Below are 18263 nucleotides of genomic sequence, written 5' to 3'. Positions count from 1 at the left end.
TGTTATTTTTAAAATGTCATTAAAGCAGCTTCTATTTGAAAGCAACTCCATGTAGCTAGCAGTGGGATTTCCTATTAACCCTTCAGCCTTATAAAGCTCTACACAGCAAAAGATGGAAAAGAAAAATCTTTTAAGCAGCTGCACATCCGGAGCTAACCAGTACGTGGTGGGTGATGTGTCCATCTGCCACTATGATGTCCAATCTTTTCCACTTTTAGTAATACCAGGAGGTCTGGAAGTATTTGGTGTTGGCTGTTCCTTGTATGCTAGGCCATCTGCTTTCTACTTCCCTACAGTAGCAGACTGTCTGTCAGAGTCCTGTGAAGTTGAACCACACTTCCACTGCTATTACTAATTTATTTTGTAGGATCCAGAAACCTTGATCAGGGTCAGGGCTCTATGGGTGTTAATGCACATGCTCCAGGAGTGGGGAGGGAGGCGCTTTAATTAGAGCGGCTCCAAGAGTTGCTCTAATTAAAACTCCCAGAGCGTCACATATATCAGCATCCCTGTGCTGAAAATTGGCAGCAGGGGCACTTTAACTAAAGCTTGTTGAATGATCTTTCGTTAAAGTGCCCCGTTGAATATTTTAGCATGGGGATGCTGATGCACATGACCCTGGAGTCTGCTGGAGTGTGGTAATTACCATGATCCAGCAGACCTGATTAATCTAGTCTGCTCCAATGCACTGTAATTTACAGTACGTTGGAGCAGCCCCATTGTACGTGCATAGGTGCCCTATGTGTTCACAAACACATGTGACTATAGAGATAATCCACATCCCAAGAAATTTACTATGTAACTGAAGATAAGATGCAACATATGGGTGTTAGTTTCATTTAAGTTTACTTCATTGGTTTTCCAAATAAATTAAAGATATAAACAAAAACAGCAACAATAGTAGCACTAACCAGCTATTGCCATTACTGTCCATTTCTTTACGAGATCGCAGTCTGCTTCATTACAGTCTCCCAAGTAGCCTTTTACCTGACCTTGAGTGCTTCTTTCTTTTGTCCCCAGACAGTGAAGTGTATTTTGGTTCTATTTTAATTTCCTATTTTCACTTTCCTGGGTTTTTTCTATACCTTTTTTGTACCCAACACATTATTTTTCTCCCTTTCTTCTTTTTTGATTTCTTCTTTTTCCTCTTAGATCTAGTTCCACAAACCTGTCCAGGTGCCACTAATGTTAGTAGTGGTTGCAGGTGACCCAAAACTTATGTAACTGCTCAGTATTTCATAATCACCATGTCCTGTTTTTCTCTCCTAGATCCATGACCTCTGTTTTGTACCATCATTTTGTTGCCTCTGAGCCTTCCTCAAAACAACTCTTGACTCTTTCTACTTTTTATTTCATTTTCTTGTTATTCTTAGCATCTACATTCTTACTTCAATAATATTTCTCACAATCCAAGCCTAGTTTTTCTTCCTCTCCTTTGGCATTAAGAATAAAGTCCCTCAAGTGTTATAATACTGCACAAAAAAATCCATACGTTATAGGATTCTTATATCTTATAAGACATCTGGTATTGGTCACTTCTGGAGACATAATAATGGACTAAATAGATGAGTGTGACACAGGACCAGACCAGTTTCTACATTATTTGCATTTTGGCATTATTTGGAATTTGTATCATTTAGAACAATATTTTTAGTGTTGTAAACAATGCTAAACAAATGTGTAGGATATATATTTGGCACTAAAATACCAGACAGTATTCATTTATAATTTCAGTATACTTTTGTTTTGGATTTTAAATGTTTTCTCTTGTGGGGATAGTGTCTTTGTCTGCTTTTCCCCAGATTGCCTTTCAGTCAGTCTAAGCACATAACACTTTGCTCATTTATTTACTTTCCTCTCCTTCCAAGCAAGCCTTAAAGTGTGGACTGTTGTGTAGGGCTGCACACCCAGCCAAAATAATTAATGAGTTCTGAAAGGTGAGAAACAAGGGACAGTGATGCAGTTACTTCTGAGGCATTTTCTAATTGGGGCATGCAGAAGGGCACCATCAGCCAGTTTTCTCTGTTCCCTTTGCTCATGTTAGAGGGTGCAACCTCATTATTAAGGTAACTCAAGTGCATCTGTTGATTGCAGCACTACTGATTGCAAATAAAGAGAGAAAGAGAGTTCTTCAATTAATTAGGGCTTAAGCCATTTCTGGCTAACCTTTACTGAAACCTACAAGTTAATAGACAAACAGAGTAGATCATGACATACCAGTGTCAAGTGCTCTATGCATTATGGACTGCTTAATATGTGGTATAAATTTGAATGTAGTAAATGTGATTGATAATAGGATGCCATTACTTAGTGGACAACACTATTGTAGATTTGTAGATAAGATGCTACATAAATATCTTATACATTTATAGGATAATAAAAGTGGGTAGGTATTTTTACACTGCTATAAAATTGCCATTTGGTACAATTAACACTGATTTAATGTATAAAAGTACCCAAGTAAGTTATTTTAAGCAAAGTGGACATAAGCTAGTGGAGAGAAAAATGTCCATATGCTACTGGAGAGAAGGTTTAGACTGGACATTAGAAAAATGTTCTTCATGGTCGGGGTTGCCAGGATCTGGAATGGGCTTCCAAGGGAGATGATGCTCGCCCCAACTTTAGCGGTCTTCAAGAGGAGACTGGGCAGGCACCTGGCTGGTTTCACCTGACCCCAGGTTTGGTGACTGTTTTCTTGCCTGCCAAGGGCAGGGGGTCGGACTAGATGACTTACTGAGGTCCTTAGAATCTATGAATCTAAGAATGTATCTCCATGTTCCTGTATAACTCTGGTACAGTAGGAGTCTCAGTCCTGATTGCTGTATCATTAACATTAAGTGTAAATAACAATATTGACTTCTCGGATACGCATCTATTACACAAACTCAGTATCTCCTGTTTCATAGTCACAAATGCTCCATGAACACACTCATAACCCCACAACAGGGTAAGATGCTTCTTTAAGATAATATACAGTGAGCATTCAGATTTGAAACATCTTATCTGTATGTTCCCTAGGCCACAGTTTTCTTTTTGTTTTGTTTCTGTCATTAAGTATCATGCTAAAAGGGCTGGAAGGGCTCCAGGGATTAGAAAGGTTGCGTTTCACCTCCAGGTCACTGATTCAAGGCTAGCCCACTGGTAGGCCAGCAGTGTTACCAACTAATGGCTATTCAGAGGTTACTGGAAAAGAAGTTGATGGTTCCATTAGAGTTCACAGAACACAGATGTCCACATTGCACTAAGTAATTAGTACTGATTGGCCCCGCTATTGGCAGTCTCAGCTGAGAGACCAAAGTTTAAATAAGCGTGGACATTTTGTTGAAAAGATGTTAGAGGGGATGAAAGACATTAGGTTTTCACCTTTGTTACCATTATGGATGAAATGCCTGGCATGATGATACATTTTTAGTTGAAAAATAACTTGAAATTCATATTGTTTGATTGCCTTGATAGCTTCCAAATTTGAGCTAAACCTCCAAATTTATTGTCTCTAGTGGGTTATGGAATAGAGAAAATCCCACACAATTTACTGATTCGTTTTGATGCACTGGCTGGGGGAGTAGTTAGCTGATTGCACGATTTTACAATGATTACACACTTAATTTATACAACACAATTTTATTTTAAAACTCTTTGCTATGTATATAACACTGCTTAGCTTTAAGAAACACCACAAACATTAAAAACACAATAATTACATATATCAGAAACAATGCTCCGAATGCACTTCCTTCCTAAACAATGCTATAAGAATTAGTGTTACAAAAACAACTACAGTTACAACTAAAAGTTAAATTTGAATCAATACTGTTATTTTTCATAATATACTTACAATCCTAGAATTCCGAGAAGCCAAATACCAAAATATGGTTTCATTCCTCAGTAGTACGATTTAATGGGTTGGCCTCAGTAGTACGGTTCAATAGGCTGGCCTCAGCAATACGATTCAATGAGCTGGGCTCACCAGTGATAGGACTACGTCCCCTTCCTTCAGTCCCTTTCGGGCGCTCCGCGGCTTCAGCGTGAACTAAGAGATTCGTGTTCACGGAGAGGCTTGATTAGGCGATCAATCTAATTTGACCTTATACTTGCGATTCTTCCTTCGTTGTTCTGCAAGTGAAGTCACCTCCAAATTGGGACAGTAAGTTACAGGTTTTTATTGAGTGAGCTGCCGTCATTGGGCTCCTCCTACTCAATTCATCATAACTCCCAAATTTGGGCTCAGATCTTACTCAACAGAAATTACCTTTGTTGAGCATTTTTTAAATTATTCTTGGGGAGACTTCCATATCACTGTAAATACTCTTTTCTTAGCAATTTGGTTAAAAGGCCTTAGGCTTTGATGTCTCGGAATTTAGGACATTTGCTTTCTTTGTAAAAAACTTCTAAAGGTACAATTTAGATTAAGGTTTTAGGCGAAGTCAGGACATTTTGCACGTAGCTCCAAAACAATGAGCTAGATAAGGAGATAGATCCTATCTTCTTCCTGAAACTGGCTAATGGGCAATCTTTACAAACATTCAAACTATTTCATTCAATATGACATTTATATTACGACATTTTAAGGAAATTGTTTGACAAATACAGGAAATATACAACAATTTAATGCATTCTGTTATATTCTGTGAACCATTTCCAAGCATTTCTCTTTTAATATTGCAGTTGGAATTTTAAAAATGTTTTGTAGTTGCCCTGGAAAGATTTAGACCCCATTTTATATATTTGTCTGTGTGATTTATTTGATTTTGGATGTTGAATTTTGCAGATGTTTGATCAACCTAGGTTTCAACTTAAGTCAAACATTAAGCTTTCCAGGAAAAGAAATGTCAGCATTTCTGCATTTAGGATTCACTTAGCCTGTTGGTCTTGTTAAACTGAACAGAAAAGACAATGCATTATCATAAATATAGCTACTAAAAGTTATAGCTTATCACAACAATTCTCATTTATTTGTCTTGGTTTCAGTTTGCATTTTGGGAGTGCATATCACAGAGAAATATGCATTTGTCAAACTGAAGGCAGCAAATAAGAAACAGAGCAGTTTTTCAATACACAGGCACACTCCCTGGAGTGATGCAGAGCTGCTTCTTGATCTGTACAGATCAAGGTAGAGCAGCACAGTTGGGATCTGAGCTATCTGCAGGCCCTGTTTCTCTATTACTAACTGCAGTCTGCTTCATTTGATGCAAATTAGGTGTGAGCTTCAGGCTTTTGGCCATTTGCCATTACAGCCCTGAAGTGAGAAAACTTGGAAACCTTGTGGCTCCATGTATTGTATTACTGGTGAAGGCCTCATTCTGGAGCTTTGTGAACTGCATTTAGCCCACAGGGCTATAATAAGAAGTTGGGTGGAGGTTAGGAAGACATCATTTGAAATTAGTGTCTGTACTGAAGTTGACATTCTCTCCAGTACAAGAATGGACCACACTGGAAATTTGCTAAAGAAATAAGTAGTGGAAAGAATCTACATATCATTTAGAAAATAAAATTGATATTTAGAGAAAAATCAGTTTTCACTTCACACCACATTCTTTATGAACTCCCCTACTTCTCATTTGGACGTAAAAGCTGAAATCTGTCCTCCAGCATCTGTTGCAATGTGCATCTGTATTACCACACTTTGGAAGAGGATGAGGCCAAATAAAGGCTTATATATTGTGGAATCAGGTACTGACGCGTTTTGATTAAACAAAAAGGTTGTTTACTTACACTGCTCGTACAGTGCAGGTCAGAAGCTTGCTTCGATTACAGTTACAAAACTTGGGTCGGGCAGAAATTACAAAGTTCGTTGGTCGGTCTGCAAATGTGTTCGGGGTGTTCGGGCCGGCAGTCGTCTTACGTCTCGGGTGGGGGTGTGCTAGGCCCCCTTGGGTCGGTGACGGGGAGTCCTTAGTGGTTGATCAGGCCGCTAAGTTCGCTCTGAAACACGCGTGGAGTTTGCTAGGCTCCACAGTGCACTCAGAGTTCTCCACGAGATGTATGTGGAGTCCTCCAACTTGGGCGGAAACGGCTTCAACCTCTTATACGGCTAGCAAGCCAATCGCTAGTCGCCACGTAGGAATAATTTAAAACTGGCCAGTAATAATGTGAATTTGCATATGAGTGGCGGGAACTTTTTTCTAAACTGTAATTTTCCACTATTGTAGCATTTGGTTACTGGGTTCAGGCATAGTGGAATTTTCCTCCATGACCTAGTTACTGCCACCAGAATGATTGCCAGCAAAACTATGCCATATGTATCGAACCCATGGAGTTTTCCTCTGGGCTATGTCATTTCTCCTCTGGGCTATACCAATTCTCCTCTGTGCTATAGGCATCTAATTAATGGGTTCTGACAATGCAGATGAAGCCAAACAATCAAAAGAGTAACTGGGTTCAACATATAGGCTGCTTGCAAATGTGAAAAAAACATAAAAAAAATGCACTTTCCTTTTATTTGGTGTACTCCTGAGCCGAGCTCAGCACATGCCCAGAAAAAGCAATGCATTACTTCAACCAGGCTCTGCAGCATCTGTATAGACCAGGCACTTTAGTGGGACTTTTTGGCGCTTTTATCTAATAGCTGATTGAATCAGCTTTTAGATAAAAGTGCCAAAAAGCTCTATTGAAGCATCTGATCTATACAGTCTCTTTAGAGCTGGGTTGAACTAATGCGCTGCATCTTCCGATGTTTGTTATTTTTCATGTTTGCAAGGAGCCACTATGTTAGCCAGAACATATGACATAGTTGGGACCAAGGAGCTGAAGTGGATAAAGAAACTGCAAAAAAAGGATAAGAATCTACAGGATGAAGAAATTGGCCCTTAAAGATCTATGCAGTGGCAAAAGCTGGAGGAATTAGATCTTATTGCTTACTCACCTTACTTTTGATTTTAAATTTTATCCTGCTTGATGTGCCCGTATTGTCAGTGTATATTAATTGCTTGTGGTTTGAAGTGTTTAATGGGTAGAAATGATCTTTCAGTATTTTGTGCCAGGTTTGAAGTGTTTAATGGGTAGAAATGATCTCTCACTATTTTGTGCCCCCCAGCCAATGTACTCCCTGACCCATCACTGATGTGAGACTTATGAGTTGCTTATCCCAGTGGATTTTTTGTGTGTTTTGTTTCAAGGTGATGACACAATGACAGGAGATGGTGGAGAATACCTGAGGCCAGAAGACCTAAAAGAACTAGGTGATGATTCCTTACCCAGCAGCCAGTTCCTAGATGGTATGAACTACTTGAGATACAGCTTGGAGGGAGGCCGATCTGACAGGTATTCTACATACAGGCTTCCATGATAATTTAGGAAGTATTGTTTTTTCCTTAAATAATTAAACTCAGAAAGAATCTGCTGATATTAGGATTGTAACCAAGACCATCATTTCAGAATAAGAATGATATACTGCCCTTTCTAGATGGGGCAGGTGAAGGAGGAAGAGTGATGCCTATACGATACAGTACCTAAATCATCTTGACTGACTTCTAGCTGGCAGAGAACAGGACAGCTCAAGGCATGGTTCAATGAGATGCTTTAGTTCTGTAGTAGAATGCATTTTGTGTTGCCAACTGCAGAATACAAGGAAAAGAACAAAGGATTTGGCCATTTCTCACTGGAGCTCTGTTAAATATCACAGAATAATAGAAAATTAGGGTTGGAAGAGACCTCATGAGGTCATCTAGTCCAACCCCCTACTCAAAGCAGGACTGTCTCCAACTAGGTTGTCCCAGCCAGAGCTCTGTCTAGCTGGGTCTTAAAAACCTCCAAGGATGGGTAACCTTTTCCAGTGCTTTACTACCCTCCTAGTGAAAATATTTCCTGATATCTAACCTAAACTTCCCTTGCTGCAACTAGAGACCATTGCTCCTTGTTCTGTCATCTGCCACCACTGAGAACAGTCCAGCTCCATCCTCTTTCAGACCCCCCTTCAGGTAGTTGAAGGCTGCTATTAAATCCTCCCTGTCTCCTCTTCTCGAAACTAAATAAGCCCAGTTCCCTCAGCCTCTCCTCAGAAGTCATGTCCCCCAGGCCCCTCACCATTTTTGTTGCCCTCTACTGGACTCTCTGCAATTTGTCTACATCCTTTCTGTAGTGGCGGGGGGCGGGGGGACGGGACACAAGCTAAACACAGTATTCCAGATGTGGCCTCACCAGTGCTGAACAGAGAGAAAGAATCACTTCCCTTGACCTGCTGACAACACTCCTACTGATCCAGCACAGTATGCTCTTAGCCCTTGAAACAAGGGCACATATTCAGCTTGGCTTATATTCAGTTTATGGTCCACTGTAACCCCCAGGTCCTTTTCTGCACAGCCTGTCAGCCCCAGTCTGTACTGGTGCATGGGATTATTCCATCCTGAGTACAGGACTTTGCACTTGTCCTTGTTGGACTTCATGAGATTTCTTTTGGCCCAGTCCTCCAATTTGTCTAGGTTACTCTGAATCCTAGCCTTATCCTCTAGCATACCTGCCCCCAGCTTGGTGTCATCTGCAAACTTGCTGAGCGTGCACTCTGTGCCATCTTCCCGGTTGTTGATGAAGATATCAAACAAAACTGGCCCCAGGACCAACCCCTGGGGCACTCCTTTTGATACCAGCTGCCAACTAGACATCAAGCCTTTGATTACTATTCTCTGAGTCTGATGCTTCAGCTAGTTTTCTATCCACCTTACAGTCCATTCATCCAGCCCATACTTCCTTAGCTTGCCTGGAAGAACGTTGTGGGAGACCGTAGCAAAAGCCTTACTAAAATCAAGGTATACCACATCTACTGGTCTCTGCACATCCACAGAACCAGTCACCTCACCATAGAAGAATCAGGTTGGTCAGGCATGACTTGCCCTCAGTGAATCCATGCTGACTGTTCCTAATCACTTTCTTCCCCTCCAAGTGCTTAGAAATGGATTCCTTGAGGATCTGCTCCATGATCTTTCCAGGGACTGAGATGAGGCTGACTCGTCTATAGTTCCCTGGATCCTCCTTTTTCTCTTTCTAAAATATGGGCACTGTTTGCACTTTTCCAATCATCTGGGACTTCTCCTGATTGCCTTGAATTTTCAAAGACGATGGCCAATGGCTCTGCAGTCTCATCAGCCAATTCCCTTAGCACCCTCAGGTGTATTCCATCCAGCTCCATGGACTTGCATATGTCCAGCTTTACTAAATAGTCCCTAACCTGTTCTTTCACCGTTGTTCACGGCTCACCTTCTCCCCAAACTGTGCTGCCAGGTGCAGCAGTCTGGGAGCTGACCTTGCCTATGATGACTGAGGCAAAAAAGGCATCGAGCACTTCAGCCTTTTCTGCATCCTCTGTCACTAGGTTGCCTCCCACATTCAGCAAGGGACCCACACTTTCCCTGATCTTCCTCTTGCTACCAACATACTTGTAGAAGCCCTTCTTGTTACCCTTCATGTCCCTTGCTATCTGCAACTCCATTTGTGCTTTGGCCTTCCTGACTTCATCCCTGCATGCCTGAGCAATGCTTTTGTATTCCTCCCCATTTATTTGCCCAAGTTTCCACTTCTTATAAGCTTCCTTTTTGTGACTTAGTTTACTGAAGAGTTTCCTGCTAACCCAAGCTGGTCTTCTGCCATACTTGCTAGTCTTCCTGCATGTTGGGGTGGTTTGTTCCTGCACTCTCAATAAGACTTCTTTAAAGTACAGCCAGCTCTCCTGGACTCCTCTTGCCCTCAGTCTGGCTTCCCAGGGGATCCCGCCCATGAGTTCACTAAGTGAGTTGAAGTCTGCTTTTCTGAAGACCAGGGTCCTTACTCTGCTGCTCTCCATCTTTCCTTTCCTCAGGATCTTGAGCTCAATCATTTTGTGATCACTGCTGCCCAAGTTGCCATCCACTACTACATTCCCCACCAATTCTTCCCAGTTTGTGAGCAGCAGGTCAAGAAGAGCATGGCTTCTAGTGGGCCTCTCCAGAACTTGCACCAGGAAATTGTCCCCAACTCTCCAAAAACTTCCTGGATTGACTGCATACTGCTTTATTGTCCTTCCAGCAGATGCCAGGGTGTTTGAAGTCCCCCATGAGAACCAGGGCTTGTGAATGGGAAACTTCTGCTAGCTGTTTGAAGAAAGCCTCATCCACCACTTCCTCCGGGTCTGGTGGTCTATAGCACATACCCATTACAACATCACCCTTATTGCTCTCCCCTCTAACCTTAACCCAGAGACTTTCAACAGGCCTATCTCCAGTTTCATTCTGGAGCTCTGAACGATCATATGGCTCTTTTACATATGTGCAACTACTCCTCCTCTTGTCCCCTGCCTGTCCTTCCTGAACAGTTTGAACCCATCCATGACAGTGCTCCAGTCATGCGATCTGTCCCACCAAGTCTCTATTACTCCAATTGCGTCATAGTTCCATGATTGTGTGCGGACTTTCAGTTCTTCCTGCTTGTTTCCCAGGCTCTGTGAATTTGTGTACAGGCACTTGAGGTAACCAGTTGATTGCCATGATTTCTCCAGAAGTATGAGAACACCTCTTCTGTTGTCCCCTCCTGCTTGCTCTTCCTCCATGTCTTCTGCTTCCCCGCTTACCTCAGGGTAATATGTTAGTTGGTCTCTATGAGTGTGTATACTGAATACTAAGAGGGAAAAAGGATCCTTTCTCCTCTGACTCACTGAATTAACACAGCAGGGCACAGGATGTAATGTTAAATAATAGAAAGATTTAGAATAGCTATAGGAAAGCATGCATCATGCAGAAAAATAAGCCTTAGAATACATAGTCAGGTTGTGGGAGCCAGTGATAAAAATAAATTCAGTTCTAGATTTGTATGTATTTGTGGAATGATACAATGCCTGCATTTCCATTTTTGAGCTGGATGTTGTAAAAAGAAAAAGAATGGGAACAATAGCACTTTACCCTTTAAAAAGGTTGCTTGTAGTTGAGAACATGTCACTGGAATGTATAATACAATACAGGTCTCGGTTTTCAAACTCAGGTATTTTACTAGCAAATTTAAATGCATATGGCGTACCCAAACAGGCGGGTAGACATGTTTCCCATTCTGAGTGGAGTGGCCAAAAAAGAATTAGCTAATGATGTTTAGGCATTCCAGTCAAAATTCATCATATATGATGCAAATTGGTAATGTCCAACTTCCATGCAGTCAGAGGGTAATTTTGCTGAAATAATGTCTATATCCAGTATTTGGCCTCACAATTTCAAACCTCCTCCGCTGTCCAGGACAGCGTGTATGGTATCATTCAAAGCCTTGTGAAATGTGTAGGGATGTTTCTGTTTATTCAGTGGACCTTGGATCATTTCTGAAAGAGAAGATGTCAAGAAACAATTCTGATGTTATCACAGGATGTCTAAATGCTAATCGTTTAGGTCTGCCAAAGTTGGAGTCTTTCCTATTTTCTAGAAGGCTCTAAGAATCCAATGAAAATTAAATGGCTGTACTGCTTTCATGTCTCAAAGGCTGCTTTTGGACTATAAGACTGCTTACAAAGAAAAACTCTCAAACTTATTAAACTGTCTGTTTGATCCTGTAGGCTTTCCTTTTTCTTTTTACTTTAATTTTTTGTTTTTCAAAGAGTTGTCTGTGAATGAGCATGCAAGTGAATGCTGGCCTATTTTCAGGTCCCAGTGTAAATGTAGAACACATACAGAAATATCATTTGATTTACATTGGCTCAGCTGAGATCAGAATCTGTCTCACTATCTGCAGTATGAAAATTAATTCTCCATCTTGTATCAGGGTCTCTTTAATCTGAAATGCAATAATATGACATGATGAACAAGATAAAAAAAAAATGCATATTTCCAACACCACCTTTCCATTTCTCTCTCAGGATATAATTAATGGGAATTGCCACTAACGCTGCTTAAATAAACTTTGCTGCAATGCCTGTACCAGATTCAGTGCAATGCAATGGAGATTTCCATTTTCTTTGCTGCAACATACGCAGCCAGCAAATCATTTTAAGCAGCCCTTTTTAGTTATTATGCATTAAACAATTCCGTTTTATGAGCTTATATTTTTGTTTTGTAACCATATTCCCTATTTATTATTTTTCTTTTCCCTTCATTCTTCTTTTCATATGCTTTCATTAGCACCATGCCCAGGTAGGTATTACACAGCATGAAAAAAATGTCTTCTCCAAGGCACCTTTTTGGCACCGATCACTGTTCATCCATTTTAGAGTCCTGCTGTTAAATTTAGGAAGCAAGGCTTATATACTGGGCTTGTTGATTTCACAGGACCAAATGAAAGGCATTGCTTTTATGTTAGTAATATTCTCAAGTGACTGGAAATGCCCAGTTATAGAGTGGCATGTGTGGATATGCCCGCTAGCTTGAACTTCAGATTAACTCAGGGTGACATGGCTCTAATATTATTCCCTGATTATTGAGGATGCTAAACTCATCACTGTCTGCAGCACCTTGTGGCTGTTCTTCATTAAGCATGTTTTGCTTAAAGAGGTAGCTGCTTGGAGGAGGAAATAGTGTAGGATACATGGATGGTACTTGTCTTAGTATAAAAGTATAGGATAGAAGAAAGGGGAAGGGAACAAGAATTAATGAAAGGAAAGAAAAAAGAATAACTGTCCTAGACAGCTTCTTCCTCCATATATTTAGAACAAGAGCAGATTCAAACACATCTGTGTCCCTCCTGCAATCCGGTTCAGTTGGACCTCTTTCTTGAAGGTCAGAGATTCAGAATTTGATCAACTTACCTCCCCGCTTACCTCAGACCAATCCATCATGGTTGATGAGAAAGTCTTTCTGTCTGTAATTGAGAAGAGCAGTTAGGGAAGGTTTTCAAGCCTGGTTTATATAGTTTTCAGAGACTCAAGTTATTTCCACAGAGTTCTAAGGCAACAAGAAGCATTTTGTGCTTCCCACACCGTACTCTCTCAAATGGTCACAATGCATTGATTGGGGTCCTGCTAACCTAGGAGCCCCTTCAGATTTAGAGCCTGTGCATTCAGAATTGGAACATGTGCATCTTAATTAATTCTGCTCAGTACCACTATCTCTCAGTACTGGAATCCTTATTTCTATACATGCACTTTGAGTTCTTAGAAAATGGGCAATGCTATTTCAATTTTTGTTTAAAATCTCAATAGACTCCTAAAGTACAACAGATTCGGTCATATTTGTGTCATTGTGTGGCTTGGTAATGTCCATACCTTCAGTGTACTGGACATGTGCTTATGTACATATACCATATTCTGGGTATGTACTGGACAAGTTGTTGTGATTGTAGTATCAATGTCATGTAGCTATAGGAGGATGAGGATAAAATCACCTGAGATTAGTAGCTGAGCTTTGTGTATGTTTCATTTCATTCACTACTTGTGCTGTCTAGTAGTACATTTAGTTAGCTGAATAGCAGGACCCATGACTTGGATGGGCAACCTCTTGCAAGCATTGCATGGCACTGTAAGTCAGCTCTGAAAGCTTCACTCTTTAAAGCACAGAAAAGCTAGTGATGAAAAATGGGGTCTGCTACTGATGTTTGTTTTCATTTCTAAGAATGATTATTCATTTAGTAATATTTTGGAAAGCATGATATAACCTGCTCATATGATGTTACACTGGAATACAATAAAAAGACTACACATATTCAAAATGACATACAATCACATCTTCTTTACATAACTTGAAGCAAGTTATTGATGGACAAAAATAAATAAGGTGAATTCTTGGTACCCATAAACCAATATGTTTTGCCATCAACCAATGGAATCAGAATTTTATCCATGGAATGTGTTGTACCTGCAAAATACTATACTTCATCTTTGCAAATATGTGCTTTCCCACTCACTTGGAGTGAGTAATATTTCATGACATGCAAGTGAAATGCTACTAGGTTTTTCTACACCATTATCAAAGTTAGAGCGAGTGAGAAGATTAACAGCACACATTTTTCCAGTATTTTTCCAAGACTCATACTCATGTAATACTTTCACTATCTTTGCATCAATTTTCTACAATCTGTATAACATGTTAAACATGCCCAGGGAAGAACGTTAGTCATGCCTCACATAACTATAAATATCTCTAATGTAAATACACCATGCCATTTCTATATAAAGTATGGCTCCTGGAAGAACCTACTGGATGAATCTTTTGATCTGAATTTGTTGGTTGAATCTGATTTCCAAAAAACCATTTTAAATGACAATTAAAAATGAATTGTCCCCCTTAAAAATCACAGATAACATCTCCATTGGGCTGATCCTGTACAGCTCCTGTGTTTAAAAGTGTTGATATAATCATGTGTAGTACCTCTAGATGTGCGATTGATGAAAACATGGCAACTTCCAAAAGTGACATGAAATATGTCTACCATGGTATAGAAGAACAGGAAAGTGTATACCTTCAGGAAAATCTGAAGGTGAAGTGTTAACCTTTAAAAAAAGAAAAAAGATACTTGCCTATACTATTGGTTATATTCCAAAGATAGAAGTAATGCTATTCTGTGGCAGAAACCCCAGCTTAGCTTAATATATCTTTGTTTTGGCATCTCTGATTTTTGCTTGTTGCTAGCAGATATTGCAATTAAATTCTGGGCTGGTGCTTGGGAGCAGCTTATTATTGCCTTCTGCATCTCTCATTGCTACAGCAGCCAGTTTTCTCTAGAGCTGTGTGTACATGCAAGGGAAACAGCGCTCACATTTTGGATGGCCTTTTTAGAGATGCTGTAAGCATACTGAAGAGAAACTTTGTTTTACGCAGGAAGCATGTGGCTGGCCACAGTTCACCTTGCTCTGTGTACCTTCCAGGGGGGCAGAACAAACCTTATCCATTCACAATTTTCAGTAAGAGCCTGGATAGGAATGAAATGTCAGAGGGGCTTACTTCAGCATCTTTTCAGATATTTGCTTTAAAAATTTTTCAGGTGGTTTCATTAAGTTATGGATCAGGAGAGAGAACTTCTTTAAAGGGCATCAGAGGAAATTCCTCTCCCTTAAAATAAGGGAAATGGTTAATCCACTGGACTAGTTTAAAAACATTTGTAGGCGGGAATAGATTGTGATCTAGTTTAGTCTGTTAGGTTCTCATGTGAACCACATTAAAGGTGTCAATCAAAAGACTTTGGTTCAACTAACACTCAAAAAGTTAGCATAACGCTGAGATTTACAAGGCTCTATTTTTCCTCATGGCTAGTTTATATTCCCCCTGGAAGTTGCATCATTTTTGCTAATAGCACGCTTTTTTCACTCTGCTGGTCGGTCCACCATCACATCTTCACAACACCATCTCTGCTGCTGACATATTGCCATGGCATCCTGCCAACCTACCAGCCTGCGATCCTTCAGTTCAGACAGGTCCCACACGCTGAGCCATGCCTCCTACCTGAGGGACAGTGCCATGATTGATGATACGGTCGTAATCCCCAGCCAACAGGTAAGATCTTTCTCTTAGTCTTACAAATCAGGTTGTACAATGTACATGTATTTGAAATCACTTTGCAAATATGAAAGAGATGTCGACTGGAACTGCCTGGCACAATGTGTGTGGCTGTATTTGTATTTCTCTGATTTCTGACTGGTATTAAATGAACTATATTAAATATATATTCTAACCTAAAAGGAAATGCAAGAATACATTTGTGTCATCTTGGTAACTCCCAAAATTCCTGTTCACGGAGATTAGTAAAGCACAGTCACTAAACAAGCACAAAATACTCAGTAATGTGTTTTTAATAATTGAATGCCGTTATCGTTTATTTGTAGCTGTTGCCCTCCCACCCCTTTTTAAAGCATTAATTATGTTAGCTCTCTTGTATGTAAATAACTTATTTATGGTTTGTCTGTTTAGTTATTTTTAATTAAGAAAACAAACAAATATTCTTTCATGTGTCAAGGTAACAAATCTGGCCAAGGAAGCTGAAAGGAACTCATATCGCTTAAGTTGGGGCACTGAAAATTTGGACAATGTGGCTCTTTCTTCCAGTCCCATTCATTCAGGGTGAGTAACCAAATCCATTGATATGTATTGGAAAGGACGAAGAAACAGAGTGAGCATAACTGAAGGCACAGCAGCTTGAGCTAATGCTTATTTGGGAATTTAATTTTACTTTCAGCTAGTTTAGAAAATCTCAGCGTGGCCCTGAATGTGGATCCATTAAAATCATTGAGATTTTTTTTCAATGGACTTCAGTGAACATGGAATCTGTTTTCTGTATATATATGTATGTATGTATGTCTATATATGATGCTCACTCTATGTACTATTGATGGCAAATAACTTCAGGCAATCTCACAGGATTTACTCACCATCTAGTAGGGTCAGGCCACCCGTTCAGCTATCAGGAAATATAAAATAATAAATAGTTATATATATATATTTATATTTGTATTTCCTGATAGTTGAGTTGGTGGCCTGATCTTACTAGGTGATGAGCAGTTCCTGTGAGATCACCTGAAGTCATTTGCTATCAGTGGTAGATAGGGAAAGCAGCAATTCTGAGCTCGTAATAGCTTCTAGAATTAGACCTTGATCCAGTGAAATTGCAGATGAGGGAGATGTGGTGGTAAGTGCACTGTGCAACTATGACAGGTGAATCTTCCCCATTTACAGCAGCATATAATAAAAGATATGAAAGAATTCTAAACATCATCATTGAGTCATGATCTCAAGAGACTACTCCTTATGAAGATTAGCTGTCTAACAAATAAAGTAAATACTAGTGATTTATGTGAATCGAAATCTAGTGACATGAATCATGTTTTTTACTTTTTTTAAATGTCAGCCATCAAGTTAATATTCAAGCAACCTAATGAATGTTTCAGTTTACACATACCAGAACACTTACCTTCAACTATTTCCACTTGTGATTTTTTGGGAGCATTTTTACTAACCCTATGAATCCTGAACAGGACAGAGACTAAAATACAGGCCTGGCCAAGTTAATATTTAGAAATGGTATCCTGAATGGACCACAAGACAATGAGGTTGTTTATTGGCAGTTTGAGTGGCTTTGTTTTGTACAAGAGGATCAAAGAGAAACAAAGCTGGCATAACAGTGAGATGGCAGGTTAGACTTATAAAGGTTCATAAGGGCCCTGTTACATGTTACACTGTGAGCTGCACCAATGTTGATCTGTGTCAGTGTTGCTTGAGTTTGGAGCAGTCACGTGTTCAAGCTAACAGGGCCCTGAAGGGCTGAAAGGTAAGGGCAAGGAAGGGTTAACCTACCTGCTTGGCCTCTGCTGCCAGGTTGCTGCTTTTATCGCAGCTGAGCTTGTCCAAAGAACAGTGCTGGTGGGAGCTGTGAATGGGTAGGTTAACCTTTCCCTGCCTGCTTTCCCAGGACAAACTGTATGGGTAGCCACAAGTAAGCAGGTGAAGGGGGAGATAAGGGGGGAAAAGGGGGCAGTGGGGAGGCAGTGAGCAAGGATCTAGGGTGCTGAGGAGGGCAGGAAGGGGGCAGTGGGCCTGATCTGGGTCAGCAGGTGAGGGGGGTGGGTAGGGTGTTTACACTAAGGTGGAACCTAGAGTAGCTGCTGATATATTGCCTTAGTGCAGGAGTCGGCAACCTATGGCATATGTACCCAACATGGCACGCAGCATGCTTTTTACTGGCACGCGGCTGCTTCCCGCCCCAAGAGGCGGGAAGGGGCGTGCCCAGATTGAGCAGCACGTGGCTGCCGGGGAACAGCCGTCTGCTGCTGCCGACCCTGCATTACCTAGAGTTGCCACCGAGGGACCCAGGCTCTGGAACACACTGACCACGCTGGCCAGGTAAGACCCCTGGCCCTAACCCTAACATGGCCTGCCCTGTTCCCGGCCACATCTGCGCCCTGATGGCCTGGGTCCCAACCCCATGCTGCTGGCCAGCAGGCCCCAGCCAGCACCATCGCTGCTGCGGGCCCCATCTGCAGACCCAGCCTGTGCTGCCAGCAGCCCGGCCCCATTGCCACCGTGGGCCCCATCCCCGGGCCCGGCCCCAGCCGGCCCTATCTCCACCACTGGCCCTGTCTCCGGGCCCAACCTGTGCTGCCAGCACCCCGGCCCCATCACCACCACAGGCCCTGCCCCCGGGCCCAGCCAGCCCCATTGCCACCATGGGCCCTGTCTCCGGGCCTGGCCATGTGCTGCCGGTGGCTCAGCCCCAGCTGGCACCATCGCCGCTCCAGCACTAGGCTGGGGCCGTCTGCAGCATCGGGATGGGGCCAGGGCCATGGACCTGCACAGGCCCTGGCCCCATCCCCATGCTACAGATGGCCCCGACCATGTGCTGCCAGCAGGCCCGGGCCAGGGCTGTCGGCAGCGCTGGGATGAGGCTAGGGCCTGGGCCTGTGA

The 18263-nt window shown here is 41.5% G+C and overlaps 1 protein-coding gene across 1 annotated transcript in view; it reads left to right on the top strand.

Annotated features, from left to right (window-relative positions):
• Positions 1-18263, top strand: part of LOC102384966 (ankyrin-2) — a gene marked incomplete at its 5' end in the record, with an annotated part of 125796 nt that overhangs the window by 21025 nt on the left and 86508 nt on the right. The window contains 4 exons of the mRNA XM_025213363.1: positions 7116-7260; positions 12060-12071; positions 15260-15362; positions 15823-15926. Of these exons, the coding sequence (XP_025069148.1) occupies positions 7116-7260; positions 12060-12071; positions 15260-15362; positions 15823-15926 (364 nt within the window). The remainder of the gene's footprint in view (positions 1-7115; positions 7261-12059; positions 12072-15259; positions 15363-15822; positions 15927-18263) is intronic.

Source organism: Alligator sinensis, unplaced genomic scaffold (genome assembly GCF_000455745.1).
Source record: "Alligator sinensis unplaced genomic scaffold, ASM45574v1 scaffold563_1, whole genome shotgun sequence".
Lineage (NCBI taxonomy): Eukaryota > Metazoa > Chordata > Crocodylia > Alligatoridae > Alligator > Alligator sinensis.
Note: the sequence above shows the minus strand (reverse complement) of the source record. Positions and strands in the feature narration are given on the sequence as shown.